Source organism: Periophthalmus magnuspinnatus, chromosome 1 (assembly GCF_009829125.3).
Source record: "Periophthalmus magnuspinnatus isolate fPerMag1 chromosome 1, fPerMag1.2.pri, whole genome shotgun sequence".
Classification (NCBI taxonomy): Eukaryota; Metazoa; Chordata; class Actinopteri; order Gobiiformes; family Gobiidae; genus Periophthalmus; species Periophthalmus magnuspinnatus.
This window is the reverse complement of record NC_047126.1, coordinates 12,821,073-12,836,795: the sequence shown is the minus strand read 5'-3', so window position 1 is coordinate 12,836,795 and position 15,723 is coordinate 12,821,073. Positions and strand designations below refer to the sequence as shown.

The 15,723-nt window shown below is 40.5% G+C and overlaps 1 protein-coding gene across 3 annotated transcripts in view; it reads right to left on the bottom strand.

The window, feature by feature from the left end:
• Positions 1-3,489: 3,489 nt before the first annotated feature.
• The window catches only part of rgs12b (regulator of G protein signaling 12b), a 40,951-nt gene continuing 28,717 nt past the window's right edge, over positions 3,490-15,723 (bottom strand). For 2 of the 3 annotated variants that reach the window (XM_033972579.2, XM_055221334.1), the window contains exons 6-19: positions 15,267-15,288; positions 9,109-9,278; positions 8,944-9,036; positions 8,717-8,860; positions 8,023-8,205; positions 7,690-7,840; positions 7,525-7,619; positions 7,203-7,400; positions 7,004-7,077; positions 6,789-6,915; positions 6,607-6,703; positions 6,453-6,520; positions 5,672-5,843; positions 3,490-5,398 (exon numbers count right to left, since the gene is read on the bottom strand). In XM_033972579.2, the coding sequence (XP_033828470.1) occupies positions 4,824-5,398; positions 5,672-5,843; positions 6,453-6,520; positions 6,607-6,703; positions 6,789-6,915; positions 7,004-7,077; positions 7,203-7,400; positions 7,525-7,619; positions 7,690-7,840; positions 8,023-8,205; positions 8,717-8,860; positions 8,944-9,036; positions 9,109-9,278; positions 15,267-15,288 (2,169 nt within the window). In that variant the 3' untranslated portion in view covers positions 3,490-4,823. The remainder of the gene's footprint in view (positions 5,399-5,671; positions 5,844-6,452; positions 6,521-6,606; positions 6,704-6,788; positions 6,916-7,003; positions 7,078-7,202; positions 7,401-7,524; positions 7,620-7,689; positions 7,841-8,022; positions 8,206-8,716; positions 8,861-8,943; positions 9,037-9,108; positions 9,279-15,266; positions 15,289-15,723) is intronic. The other variant, XM_033972645.2, reaches the window with a different exon arrangement.

Sequence of the window (15,723 nt, the reverse complement as noted above, 5' to 3'; positions counted from 1 at the left end):
AGCCTCATCCTTACGTAGATATTCTGTTGCAAAAGAATCTACTGTTGGTGGTTTTTAGTGGAGACATTTGGATAATTAGCGGAGTGAGTTATCTCGACTGGCAGCTGGAGGTACCCTTACTGAGACCTGCTGGATCTAAACGGATAAGAGCTCAGACCAGGTCTGTGTCTCATTTCACTTTTTCTTGCCAAATACTCCTTCATTCCCCTCCCTGTTTCTGTAGGAAATGGGTAAGGAAGTCCCGGCCACAAAGGAGACACAATGGATGTTTTCCGAATTTCCAGGATTCTCAGCTTCAAAATCATTTTGGAGAGAACCATGTCATGAGTGTGGTGCTCCAATTGTCCCCAAAGCCCTCACATCCTCTGCGCTCGACTCCTCTGTTTGGCTCGTTTACCAAGGATGCACCTGTGGATCCTTGGCCACATCAGAGCACTTGAAATTGCCCACAATGCACTGCAACTTTCATTTTTGTGAACTTTAAAATTGATTTTAATAAAATGGCTGCCACATTGTAAAAAAAACAAAAACAAAAAAACCCTAAATATTGTAGTCACATCACTACAGATAACACTATTATCAGATCAATTTAATTCAGATCAGGACAAATGCAGCAAAGTGAGCAAAATGTTATTTCAGAAGGAGCTTCAGGATAAAATGAGCATCCGAAGATGTTTTAGGCTGTGCATCTACTTAATGATCAGCCTAAATAACTTGTTAATAGATTCACTTGGCCTTCAATAATAATGTTTTAATGACTGTTGACACAGTGAATACTTTTCATTTGTAGAAGCATTGATTTCTTATTAAAACTCGCGTTTTACCATGTTTGATGACACGACACAGGGCGTCCCTCTGGAGCATGTTCCACATGGGCCCCAAGCGGTGTGCTACAAAATGGTCTACTGACAGCTGAAAGAAATTCATAACTTTTTTGTTTCTAAATATTTTTATTTTATTTTTTCTGAACATTTAGAACTACCCTTCCGACATTAATATGAGCAAATTGTACAGTGGTACTTTGAGTCACATGGGTCAAATTCAGAAACCCAGCGGTGTTACTGTCGACATTTTAATACCAGAGATTCCCCCAGCATAAATGCCATTAAGTAATAAGACGTTTTCAAAGACGGGGCGGTTTGTGATCTCCTGACACCTGACTAGTCCTGATTTCTTCCTGTGGGGCTATCGTAAAGAAAAGGTGTTTGTGAATAAACCTCAGACAATAAACAACTTAAAACGTAATATCGAGGATCAAATAAGAGCCATAAACCTCGAAATACTTTCAAATGTTATGCAGAGTGTGTTGGATCAGGCTGTTCAGTGCGAAACCAAAAATGGTGAACACTTAAAAAACATTAAACATTTAAAAAATTTGGTAATTTTTATTTCCCCTTGTTTAAGCAGTGATAAGTTAAAGTGTAAGTGAACAATTATAACCGAATATATTGATGGAATAACATCCATTGATGGAATAACATTCAGTATATTCAGGTAGTCAGCGGACCTCATTCTTTGAGCACAGACTGTTGCTGAACCTGGAGTAATTATCCAGTAAGAGGCTTGTACCCATTTGCTTAGTTAAATCCAGGTGGCGACTTTTTTTTGGCCAGCCATTGTATGTATATGACGGTGAACCAACCGGACATTGTGGGGGTGGATAAACAACAGAGCAAAGCCGTTGTGGTGGACATTGCAGTACCAAGTGATGGGAACATCAGGAAAAAAGAACATGAGAAACTAGGCTCAAAGAAGACCTGGAGAAGGCCTGGAAAGTGAAGGCATCAGTGGTGCCCGTGGTCATCGGAGCACTCGGAGCAGTGATCCCCAAACTGGCGGATCCCAGGAAAAACATCAGACATCTCAGCCCAAAAAAAGTGCAGTACAAGGAACAGCAAAGATTTAGCACAGAACCCTCAAGCTCCCAGGCCTCTGGTAGAGGACCAGAGGATGAAAAAGGGATGAGATCACCCACAGAGGGTGAGTCCTTTGCTGCTGCCCCTGTACTTGTGCTGTTGCAACAATACAAACTCTTCACTGTGAGACAAATACAGTTTGATTATTTGATCTGATGTCTGCCTCCTGAATCCTCACTCATGTTTCCTCCGTGGTTTTCTTCTCTTGCCTCATTTGAGTTTTGGGACACTACTAATATGGCAAATTTCATTGGCAGCTGAAAATGGGAGGATCAAGCAAAGGAATCAAGGAGAAGGCAGTGAAAAAAGAGTTGAGACGCGGCCCGGCTGAGATTGTGCTCTAGTATCTCTGCCTCACTGAACCACAGCGCAGAGGCATGTGACCCATTCATGCAGGCTGCTGCCATCTACTGGCAATGACAAATATATCAGAAAAGGATATGCTTTAGTTTTGAAATTTTCCTTTCAAAGATATTATATAAGATAGTAAATTATAATTTTTTGCACCGTTTTATTTAGAACAGTCAAGACATTTTCATTATTGTGTTCTCTGTAACTGTATTATGAAACACTGTATGTTGATACTTGCAAGTGCCTTAAAAATGCAAGCACATTTTTTTGTATCAAAATGTTATCTACGTTGATGCTAGGTATTTCTTTGAATGCATAAATGTGTTCCTCATCAGCTCTCCCTTTGATACTTCCTCTCTTCATTTCACCACCAGCAGATGGTGCCATTTGAAATAAAAGAGTCTAATTGGACTGGAGCTCAAGGGAGCAATTACTGTTTGGCTCTAATGTGGATAGGCTCTGGGAAAAGGTCTATAGAGCTGAATTAATTTTATAGTTTATAGTAAGTGGATTTGCCTGGATTGATTGAAAAAGGTTAGGGTTTAATATAGTATTAATATACTTTTTGTGTAGAGCACTAAGACCTCTTTAAGACTTTATCTTTATTAGTTCGCTTGTGTTGGCACTCTCTTGCTGTCTGTTTTGGCACAAGCTTGTTCTGATTTTCTGATCTGGCTTTCAGACAGTCACTGTGGTTGTGATTCCTCTCTTAAGTCTATAATCTTCTCAAATAACAATATTTCCACACTCAAAGTTTCAGCAAAGTGATAGAGGACATCTGTCAGAGAGTCCCTGCATTTCCCAATAGAATTACTGTGTTGATGGGAAGAAGCGTGTTTTGTTTGAGCAGTTTTAAAGGGACCAGCATGACAAAGCTTGTCTAACAAGGCATGGAGCCGAGGGGAACCCATGCATAACTAATGCCCCAGGACCCCAAAAGCTTTTGTACCCTCAAACAAAAGTGTTGTCCTGCTGTATCTAGGGACACAAACAGGGAAAGATGGAGAAAGCAATGCAGTAACGTCAGATTATCCCAGGATGCACTTGTTTTTTATTCTATCTTGATGACTCCAGAATATTAATCTGCACGGATAGTCATATTTTCTGCCTGTTAGCAGAGAAGTGCTGCAGGCCACAGTGAGACATGTAAACACATGACAAACAGCCAGAGAACAGAACAAATCCGAGATTGTTTTTGTCTAAGAAAAGAAACGGAGGCCGCTCACATGAGGCTCCATGGAGAGTTCAACCTCTAACAACCATTTATTAGATCTATTTACAAACAGTACAGGAAACTCAACGGAGAAGAGGCATTTTGAAACACAGCTCAATGCAGTTCAACAATAACTACTCTTGTATGGTTGACTATATACAAATTTAATACTTTTATTTAACAGAAAGTAAAAGGTATAAATTACCACTTTACTTAAAATATAGAACATGATAAAAGATAAGATAAACCTTTACAAAGTGATGCAAGTCCCCTTTTCCAGCTAAGAGTGTTATTGAATCGAGTGAATGTATTGCATGATGTAGTGCAATAAAAATACCTATGAAACTAACTAGACTGATTTAAACATTCGCATTGGAGTGGCAAGTATGAGTTAGCACTAAATGTACACCGCATTTATGAACTATGACACGAGGTGATCGGACAGAAGATGCTCTGTGCTCTCATCTTTAAAGTAGGTCCAAGATGGCGTGTGCGCTGGAGCTGCAATTATTTATTACTTTAATGACTAGCCAAAAGATGATTTCAATTGGAGATGTTTTAATACATTTTTAACAGTTTAAATGAATTAGCCAACAAAGGATGTCTTGATAGTTCAAAATTATAGATAAAAAATATTTTTCATCAAATGTACTAAATTCTGTTCAATAATGGAGCAATCTTTGTGATAAAACTAGCTTTTCATGCAGGTGGCATAGTGATCCGATAAGTTGTTGCAGCCCTAATGTACAAATATGCACTAAAAAGAGTATATGGCCTATAATGTAGTGTTCCTATGACTTTGAATAATGTTTCGATTGTAAGGAAACATTCCTAAAAACATAGCCACTCACTAACAATAATAATAAACTCCAAGATTAAATACAAAAACGTGATGGACCAGTCAAGTGTAATATTTCACTCGTAGCTGACTAAAGTGCATTGTGAAAGATGTCCTCTGGTGAAAGGGCGGTTGGCACAAACTCGTCCTTGAGGTCTATATTACCACAAAGAAAATCCACAGCTCAGAAGTTCACACAGATGCACACCACACAGTAAAGTTCAGCCCAATGCATCCACTAGAAACTTGATTATTTTCACTGTTTTATGATAGAAAAACTTCCTTTACTCCTGTATTTAATTACAGTAGTTCTATAGTAAATTTGTTTGCAGAAATATGTGCACAAAGGGTTTTGGTAATCACACTGGTCAATAAAGGTTTTAAGCTCAGGATGCATACTGGGCAGTTCAGACCTTATTAGAGATCTGATTTGAAAGTGACATCTCAAAAAGACTTTAGGCCAGAGTCAGGAGGAGAACACAGAGGTGAAGAGCACTTCACAGGGTCACACAGCAGAAGTACCTGAGCTGGGCCTAGTGTCCTGTGCTTGGTGTGGAGGGCGCGAGGGGGGTTTGCACTTTAAGGCGGAGGGAGTGACATAGTTGAGGTTAGGGCTGTTTATGTCCCCTTCTCCCACTAAAGTCAGGTCAGACAGGGTGTCCTCCTCCAGCATCTGCACAGACTCCCCCCTGTGAGAGTCCATCAGCAGAGCTGAGTGCCTCTGATTGCCCTGGGGTTTGTGGATGGGCGAGATGTTGCCGGGGAACAGGGGAGGAGCTCTGCCTCTCCTCCCTCCCCCACTGTCGTTGCCCAGCGCAGAGTCAAGGCTCTGGGACTGATGGCTTGCATTGAGCAAGTGCGTTCCCCCTCCACCTTTGTCGCTGCCATTGGCCTTATTGCCCCGGCGGCCACTGCTGGGGAAGCTGCCGTTGTTGGGGTGATGGGAGTTAGGGGTGGAGCTACTGGGCTCCGTTGGCGACAGGCGCAGGAAGTCAGGGAGCTGCAAGTCGCTCTTGTTTAGCAGGCCTCGCTGGTCGTCTGCTCGGTTACTCTGAGCTTTGGATATGAGGTCGAAGAACTCTGGAGACGCACATGCACCAAAAAAAAACAAAAACAGTGTGCACACACAATATTTGGGTTAAATACTTGAAATGACATTATAACAGTATGGAGTCACTATTTGAGGAAACATGCAGAGAAAGTTAGTCAAGGCAAAGCTACATTCACTGTGAGTGTGCTACACGTAGCTAGCTTTGGAAGCAATTGCAGTATAGGGGTAAAGGTTAGTGAGTTACAGCAACACAGCTACAGAAACTACACAACACAATAGAATAGAGCTCGTTCAGTGGTTACCTTCAGCTTCATCTATATTAATCTTTTTCTGTTTTCTTTTCTCCGGAGCCTTAAGGAGAGAGACAGAGTGGTTGGGTAAAGGCTGGCTGCTTGTATCAGAGCTTGGCCGAGGTTTGCCGTTCTCCCCATGGGAATGGGCTGAACCGGCTTTCCCTGAAGGCCTGTCCTCCTCCTGAGGGCCACAAGGAGAGCGAAGGGGGCATTAGAGCCCTGGAAGTCACCAAGTTTCAAGTACGGCAAATGTGATGACAACATGGCCACAGCACATATGAGGCTTTGTTTTAGAACATATTCAAAACATAGTGGTATGACTTCAAAGACAGTGAGGATGTTCTATTGAGACAAATGTCCAATCAGCAACACACACTACACCACTAACAGATTAGACCAACTACCAGCTAGAACCAGTCATACTGGAAGATCACACAACTAAAGTACAATCTATAAACTACTGACTAACTCCTAACACCAGGTTCAGGTTCATGTTGAGTTTTAGAGGAGAATTTGTGATGAAAGATCAGGAGGACAAATGCAATCGGCCAATAGTGAGACAGACACAGAGTCATGTGGCATCACATACAGTGCACATACTGTTACAAACAGTTGCAGCATGACAGACGTTACACCTGAACAGGTTCAAACAAACATAAACGTGGTGGACTGAGGACAGCGGGAAAGACACTTAGTGGCGTGGCATCGTAAACAGGAAGTGGAGACATTTGTTGTTATGGAACATTCCAGTGCAAGACAATAACAAAAACAGAGTTGGAGGAGGTCTTACTGTTGTTGATTGATTTCTGCTTGTTGAGGCAGAGGCATGGCTCTTAGAAGGCCCTACTTTCTGCTTATCTGCAGAAAACATACAAGTGAAGAGAATGGACAAATGCAAAAATCCCTCACAGTTCTCTGATCAATATGGTTATTATATGTATTACCTTTCCCAAGAAATTGATCAGCTACATCTAATACCACCCGTAGTCCATCCAGGTTGGATATAGGAAGACCTAAATCTAACGGCTCTGACTCCCCACTCTGTATCACAGACAGAAACAGGTAAAATGTGGACTTTTCACAAAAGTACTGTTTTGTACACATTAATATGGAGATCCATACATACAATATGTGCAACTAAGTCTGAGAGGTGCAGGCCATATTTGGCTACCACAGGCCGGAGGACCTCAGTCACTGGTTTTGTGGGCTTTGCCTTTAATCCCACTGAACGGTTAATGGGGACTAAATCAAGTCTGTTGTTAAGAGCAAAACAATATTAATTTTTGGCAGCACAATATCAGTTGTTTTAATAGTTCAGCTCAACAGTCAGTCTGACATTACCTAAAAAGAGTGCGTTTCTCTAAGCGGAGGTCTCGAGAACACAGGGTCATACAATCTTGATCCAAAACCAGTGGCTGCAAGGAGAAAAACACAAGTTCTACAAATCGCTACAGTTGGCTGCATGTGTTTGAATGTAACTGTAATTGAATTAACTGTTCCCCATATTGCAATTTTACAAAAAGGGTGCACTTTTATTCACCTTTTCTCCTCCAACCAGAAAGAGGTCTATAGCTGCCAGGTTGATGCAGAGCTTTTCACAGAGTCCCAGCATCAGATCTCTGATGGACACTCCAGACCTCAGGGGCACAGAGCAACATGAGCCGTCGGGCAGGCTTATATTACACTGCCTCAAGGGGGCACTGCTGCCTCCTCGCTCTGCACCACGAGACACATCCACCTAACCATCACAACAGTGAAGGCAACAAGTAGAGCTTTTAGAACATGCTGTATCAATTACTATTGCAATTTCAGTCGATTCTATTATATACTGCTAAGATATGTTTTGAATTGTTTGGCCAAACCTCATTTTTTCCTGATCCAGATGTCCCAAGCTCTAAACTTGTTCCCGATGAAAGAGAGCCCTGAGATTCTCGACGTCCATTGCTACCAGAATAATCTGAAAGAGTAAAGTCAGTCGGCTGCACACATGACACAATAACAGTTATGTTTATGGCTATTAGACTCACTGTAGTTGAAATCGGCCAGCTCCCGTTTCTTTGGGCCTTTTCCAAAGCTCCTGTTGCGTGACCAGGAGAAGAACATGCCTTTCTTCCTGTCTGCTCCATCATCACGACTGTCCTCGTTCAGAGAGCGGCCTGACTTGCTCTTTTTATCCTCCTGTAACACCAGATAACCAAATTAGTATGTGCAAACCCAGATACACATACACACTAACAAACTGTGTTGCTAACTTAGTTACAGCTCAAACAGAAGCACATTATATTCAGTTATTAACCATAAAAATGTAATTTACTGAATCTAACTAACATACTCAGATTCCCACAGAGGGAAGGAAGTACCTTCTTGGGAGTGGAGAGATTGGAGCGGTCCGATCCTGTGGTGCTGTGCTTTGATGTCGGGCTGCTGGGGATGTGATAGGGGTCTGGTAAGGGCCTGCCCTCCACCTCCGCTAGCATACACTCCTGATAGAGCAAGGACTTCAGGAACCGGGTGTAGCTGTCAAACTTCATTAGATTAAATATCTAAAGGGGAGAAAACAAATTATATGAAGTCAAAAATATTGTCTATGGCAAAAAAATACACACATTATTGGTTTTAAAAATACTTGAAGTAAAGACCATGTGTAGTTTTGACCTAAGACATGAATGAGTGTTTTGTGAGCACAAGTCACAAGTAAATATGTTTAATATGAGACATACCAAGTCTGGTGGATATACTTGAGCCTTGTGACACTTATCAGAGTTTAAACATCTGAGCTCAGCAGACAAATCAATAGCCCTTTTAGAAACTTTCCCTCTTTGCAACAGACTAATCTACTCACTTCCGTGAAGCTAGACAGCTCGACAGCAGGCTGACCTGTGAGTGCTAAATCTTATTATAATTTAATGGCAGTGCTATTGATGCACTTTTATGTGCCCTAATAGTTTCCTGCTGGAAACAGTTCCTCACATGAGAGCTTGTCTTGCACATCCTCTGTTTATAGTTGTTGTTTGACAAAGGCTACAGATGATAGATGTATTATATGTAGAAGACCTGCAGTTGTTGCTCCTTGAACATATCGGGGCGCGGGGCGTTGAGAATATCATCAGCAAGCTGAGCCTGACTGTCTATGTTCACCGGAGTCGTGGCTTTACTCGACAGGAAGCTGTTGTAGATCTCCCGTGCACGCTGAGACAGCTGTAAGAAACACAGGGCTTGTGTTTGACCAAACAAGTGTTATGGACCAAACTAAGAGGAGCAGCTAGTGTTTATAGTGGTACCTGCTTCTTGTCATTCTCAGGGACATGACTGAAGAACTCACAGGCCTGCCAGAACAAGATGTTCTCCTCACTAAACTCCTTCTTGAGGAACTCCTGCAATCCGTGAGAGATCAAGGTTAGACAATAAACAGAGTTAATGTGCTGACAGGTGTACAGTGGCAGTACCGAAAAGTATCGCACTCCCACAGGGTCCTGCAGCAGTCTCTCAAAGCACACGGCCCAGCTTGCCACTCTGCGGTCGGTGTGGCGGCGGTGGCTCTGGACGCTGGGCAGACTGGCATTACTGTTCAGACTGTTGTCACTGCTGCAGCCCTGCAGCTCTACACTGTTCAGCTCTGCACACCAAACATAGTCATGGTTTAATCATTGATCTGTGCATTGTGTGAGTGACAGAGCATAAATCCACCCGTAATGAATAAAAAATATGGCTCATCTGTACCATCCAAATTAAAATGATGCATAATGACACCTCTGGCCCAGCTGAATTCATGTCCCTTCTCCTAACCAACTATTTTAAAAAACAGCAATAATGGTTGCACAAATTACAGGCAACGTTGCTTTTTGTGATGGTACATAATGAAATCTGATCATGACACTCATAATTGTAATTCGGGTCTTAATACAATTGAAGTGGTTCCACACAGAAATAAACCTCCATAGTAAGTGTCGGTATAAATTAGGAAGAGCAGTAACATTTTATAGTTAAAACGTTGATGAAACCCCAGGCATCTTTATAACTGTATATATAACTGTTTTCTGCAAAAATAGTCTTTCTGTGTGAAAGATCCCAGTATTCAAACTTGAACACTTTCAGAGCTACATGACCAGGCCTGGAGGAAAACTGAAAATAACTCCAATGATGAGGCTGGAGGACACTTGAACTAAAGTGGGCTGCTTAGAGGAGATAACGGTGAATACAAGGACATCCAGAGGCAGAGTGCTGATCAGGTGCCCTGCCACAGTATAATCCTGTAAATATACTGATCTGTCCTCAGCTACTGTCATAAGTGATTTCACACTGAAAACGTGATAACTAATGGGCATTTTCAGTTAGCTGGTCATGCATTCATATTTTTTTTTCAGTTATGGATCATTCAGCTCATAATGGCTCATAATGCAGTCTTTGTTATTAAGTAAACTTTAAGATTTTTTTTTTATTGAATGCACAATTTCAGTACTTTTACCTCCTTATCATTGCCCTATCTCAGACACTAAGAAGGGTTGGGGCTGGTTGGACGGGAGACCACTGGGAATACCAGGTGCCACTGAATAAGTAGTGGCATTATTGTCACAGTGTCCTTAAGCAAGACACTTGATCCACCTTGTCAGTATAAATATGGTGCACGTGAGTTTTGTTGGTGGTCGGTAGAGCCGATGGCGCAGGTCGGCAGCCTAACTTAACACCGTTCAGTGTGGCATGAATGAATAATGCACAAAACTGAAAAGTGACTTTTTGTGTCTGGAAAAGCACTAAGACTAAAGCATGATTATTATTCTAATAATAATTTGAAGAAGTACCTTGTGTAATGCAGGTTTTTAACATTTTAAAATATGAAATATAACGGGGAAACCAGTAAACACAATGAATATTTTTGGTGAGGACACAACATTATATGAAATGGTTAAAAAGCTTTGAAAATGTGGCACATATTTCTATTCACACTATCACTCTCACATTCCTCTGTTAAATAATGTATCACGTAATCCTGGCTAAACCTACTCATACATACAAACAAAGCAAACAAGCCTTCCTTTAGCTTAAAGGTGACAATACATCAAAGCTTTGTTAGCTTCCATAGCACTTAAATTCTCTAGCAACAACTGTCGGCCCATATACATTTTACAATATAAACCACACAAGCCAAAAATTTAAATATATATATTTTTAAAATCGTACATATATAGGGTGCACCCGAATATAAGCCGCATGTTACAAATATGTTGTAACATGACATATTTACACAGAAAGACACAGAGGGTTTTTTAAATTTAAGACACACTATTTTTTCAAACTGTGCCTGAAAATCAGTAATACGGCACGAGCACGCCATCAACACGGGATGAACATACCTGCATGTTTATAATAAAACAGCACCAACTCAGGCCATCAGTTTTTGTCGTCTTTTTACATTGATTAAGTTCTTCCCACTGCTGCCTCCAACGTCGATTCATTGATGCTAAACTTACATGCAGTGGCTCTATTTCCTTCTTTGATGCCAGATCCATTGCCTTTAACTTAAAAGCTGCATCATAGGCATTTCTTTGTGTATTTTCCATGTTCAGGGTGTTTGCATGATGCCCAAATTACAGTTCAAAATCAAAACTAGTGTATTCTGCTGCGCATAATCTTTCCCCATGTCTGTCTCACTTTTGCGTTTACTGCTAGAGAGTGCCCCCCAGTGGCCATTAGCCAGTAAAAATCTATGAATTAGCCACACCGTTGTATAGGCCGCGGGGAGCAAAGCATGGGAAAAATGTTGTGGCTTATAGTCCGAAATGTACGGTACATTAAAGTGATGAAATGACAATATATCAAAAATATACTCTATAAGATGTTTAAACGCCTTACACAGACCCAAGGCCACTGTAGTTCCCGAAAGCCATCAGCAGCCTTTCAACAAACCATAACTGGCCTTAACAAAGAATATAGTTGCACTATGTAGTGGCAAATTAATTCTTGTTTAGGTTATTCATTGATATATATAAACAAACAAACAACCAAAAAATTATATATATATATATATATATATGTATGTATGTGTGTGTGTGCGTGTGTGTGTGTGTGTGTGTGTGTGTGGGTGTGGGGGTGTGTGTGTATGTGTGTGGGGGTGTGTGCGTGTGTGTGTCTAAAACCAGGTCCTACAATAAACTTGGGAGAAAGGATAGGAACAATCATCAAAATTAAAGTCAGTCCATCATTTAAACTCACTTCTATCTCACCTGGGTAAAGCTGGTAAGAGCCCGAATGATGCCAGCGAGGCAGGTAACGCATCCTGAGGGCCCCAAGTCCCTCCATAATCCATACTCAAACTCCAGAAGCATCACATAGAAAACCATACAGACTAACAAGCATTAGAAAGACACACGACAAACACAGACAGACAAAGAGATTTGGAAGAATGCTGAACAAGAGCAGGGTCACAACATGCAGTAACAGAGAGGTAAGTGATCCACGCGCATAAGCCACGGGACAGTGAATAATTTAGAAGGAGAAGGAGGAGGTAGCTACACCAACATACACCTGTATACAAACTGCAGTATTCATGACAGAGGAAGGCCACTACTAATGAGATGCCAAGACCCCTGCGTCGTCAGAGAAACAAATCCATAACTGCTAACATAGATTGTAGAGCTGTTGTTTCACAAGCGCATTATGACCAGAATAGATGGTATAAATAGACAGTGCTATAGGGAGCAGTATATCGCTGTGTTGTTGGCAAATGTAATGTTGCTCCCTTTAAAGGCGTACTTCTGAAGAGGGTTTCGCTCTCTCTCAATAAAGGAGTTATTGCTTTGCACAAAATGTTTCACAGCATGGCATTTGACATATGTGGCTTATTTTATTCAAGTGTGTTTTGTTTTTTATCATAAAAAATGCCTTGAAAAGTGAGAGCAAGGTTTGCCTCTCCACTTGGCCTAGTAGCTTCATCTGCTTGTCTCCAAAGGAATACACACATAAGCTTAATGCCATGCCATAGAACATTCTAGCCAAAGTCATAACATCTGCATGGAGACAGTATACTCTCCAACAGAAAACATTACATAGTTCACCTTTAAAAGAAATTAAATTTAAAAATGTTTGTTGAGCAAAATAAATAATAATTTCAAATTCAAACATTAAAAAATCCTAGAGCCTTATGTTTATAACAATGCTTTCATATAAAGATACAGGGTTTTAAAAGGCAAACTAATTGTGACTTCTTTGGTCAATTTACCTGCAGATGAACACATGAGACAGCTCATATCCACAACTTGACATAAATGGTGTGAACCAGTGTGTTCTTACCCAATTCTAATTCTAATTCTCCCTTTGAGATCTGATACGGCTAAGCGTAACATACTGCAATAGAGAGAAGCTGGAGACATTGTAATTTCAAAACAATTCTATTTAAATGGCATAATAATCAACCTGGTGCATATACTCTAATGTATTTTGGGTTGTCTTCTATCAGAAATGTTACATGTATATGTCTGCGGCAGGTTCAGTTATGTCAGGACAGGACAAAAAGAGTGAATAGGTTTGGCCGCTCCTCTCAGTAGCTTCTTCAGTTCAATGTGCCTGTGTTTACAATAATGACTGTGGCCATTTAACAACTTGTGCTTTATGTTGTCTGGCCTGCGCTCACATCAACCGACAAGTTCCCTTTCTCTACAAGTATCCTTTGTCTGTTTAACGGTTTAATTTGAACTAAGCTAGCCAAGGAATAATCTTCTTCCTTTCTCCTCTACTGCTATTTCTCTACAGGTGCATTCACACGCACAATTTTTATTCTTTAGTTCAGACACGAATATTATTCGGTCACTAGTTGAAAAAGGAAAGAACAGGATACAATATATATATATATATATATATATATATATATATATAGCAACCAAATTAGTCCATAAAGTCCATTAAAGAGTGTGGAGCCTGTGTGTCCAGTGCTTTCTCAGAGCAGAGGTGTAACGCCATGAGCTCATTTGAGGCTTGGCCAGAGTCATAATGATGGCATTTTCACACACCTCCAGGCACTGAATAAATGTGTATGTTAAATGTCTAAGTCTACATCAGGACTAAACTGGGCTCAACCCAGGACAAAACCAGGTTAAGTATGAAAGCACCTTAAACTAGTAACACAATTGTAGTGCCATCACTAAATAACTTAACAGTAAATATACCAAAAACATATATTTACACAGCAGCCCCTGATATCTGTACTGGCTCACCAAATTTAGTCAAATTATGTCAACATTTAGACATTTTAGCATGCCTCTATTTTAAATAATCAAATGACTTTGCAAATATTTACAGTGCTACAGTTATTAGTTCATCTTACTTATATTTGCCTCTCAAAAACCTTTCGGTGTCATGGACCTGCTGTAGTGGGAACACAGTTTAGTGGAATTATATTTCATCCTCATTACAAAGTGATACTCTTTCAACCAGTCAATTATTTTAATTCTGTTACAAATGTTATTTAAGGTCAAATGCGTAAAGAAACAGACAAGGTAAATATGATCCCACAACTTCCTCCAATCAACAAAGTTACAAAGAGTCACAAACAAGGAGCTGTTGAAGTAGCGTTACTAATTAGCATTTCATGTTATCTCCAAATGATAAAGGAAAGCCCCCTTTTCCCAACTCAAATCACACAACTTTTCAGATGTAAATTCAATAACCTTCAGTAGCTTCTCATGGGCAGACTGTCACAACTCTTAAAAATAAACCAATGTGCCATACTGCAATCCCGTCCAACTCCGAGGCTCAGGGTGTGAAGGAGCTGAAAACATTGCATCTCTGATTACTTATACACCGCTATTTGCGCTTTTTCTCACCTCCTCTTCCACCTTGTACCTCCTGCCTGCTGTAAAATGTGCCTTTTATTTTCACTTAACGTGTCAAAGGGACTTTTCAAAACTGGGGAATGAGGGAATTGAGGTTTCTGCTATTGTGGGCTCAAGCTAATGACTAGACAAAATAAGTTTACCTTAATAAGTTAACAGCTAAAATAAAAATGACCTTAGTAAACATCTTGACTTTTAAAACATTGTGTAGATGACTTCTTCTAAAACCTTTGCTCATATGGACCACTCCTAAACGAATCACGGATTACAATTGGAGATTAAGTTGTGTCTTGGTATGTTTTAAACGGCAATACGTGAAGTTAAAACACACTTTGCTGTTACATACTTCCTGTTGAATATAAAATCAGGTGTTAGATATTTTGGTGTAATTCCTTTGTCAGTTTAACAGTTCACCAGTTTAAATTGAACTAAGCTAGCTAAAGAATACTCATTACCCGAAAGGTTGCTCAAATACCTACAAATGTATATACCACTGATTGTACAAATAGCTAGAAGATGTTATCTGAAAAACAGGGCAATGGGAGAGAAATCAAATGCTAATCAAAACAGAAGCTAATTAAATCTAAATAAATATTGTTAGATTTATGTATGACACTTTTTTGTTTGTTTTTCAGCAGAGCCAGAGGTGACGTGGGCATTGAGCCAACCAGGCAAGGCCATATTGTAAAGTGTATGTCATGATTGTTTTGCTGGGTGTAAAATGTATAGAGCAGCCAAAACAAACACATACAAAGTTGATATTTGTGAAATGGACTCACCTCCATCGGAGACTGCAGCAGACTGTAAGAAAGCACAGAGAGACATGGGTTAGCGTGGTCCCTCATCACCCGCTCATGGCACAGTGCACAGGCAGCTGTCTGGACTTGTGCATGTTTAACTAAGGCTCCATCAAAGCTGACAATTATGCGAGTGCACTTTCACATCAAGAGTCAGGAGAGCGCCCACACCATTGTCACGTGTGTGGGAGCAAGGAGGAAGAGCTGAACTGGCTGTGCTGGCTCTACAACTATACCTCCTCACTCACTCAATCACTCACAGACAGACACATGGGTGTGGTCTGTGTGAAAAGGGAACTCTGGGTCTGAACCTGCCCCCAATTATGAGTTAAGTGCAACGATTACCTGAAATCTCACATTCAGCAGCTATATATTTCCTAGACTATGGGAAAGACATGGAGACAATGCACTAGAAATATTTCATATCAAGTTGTTCATT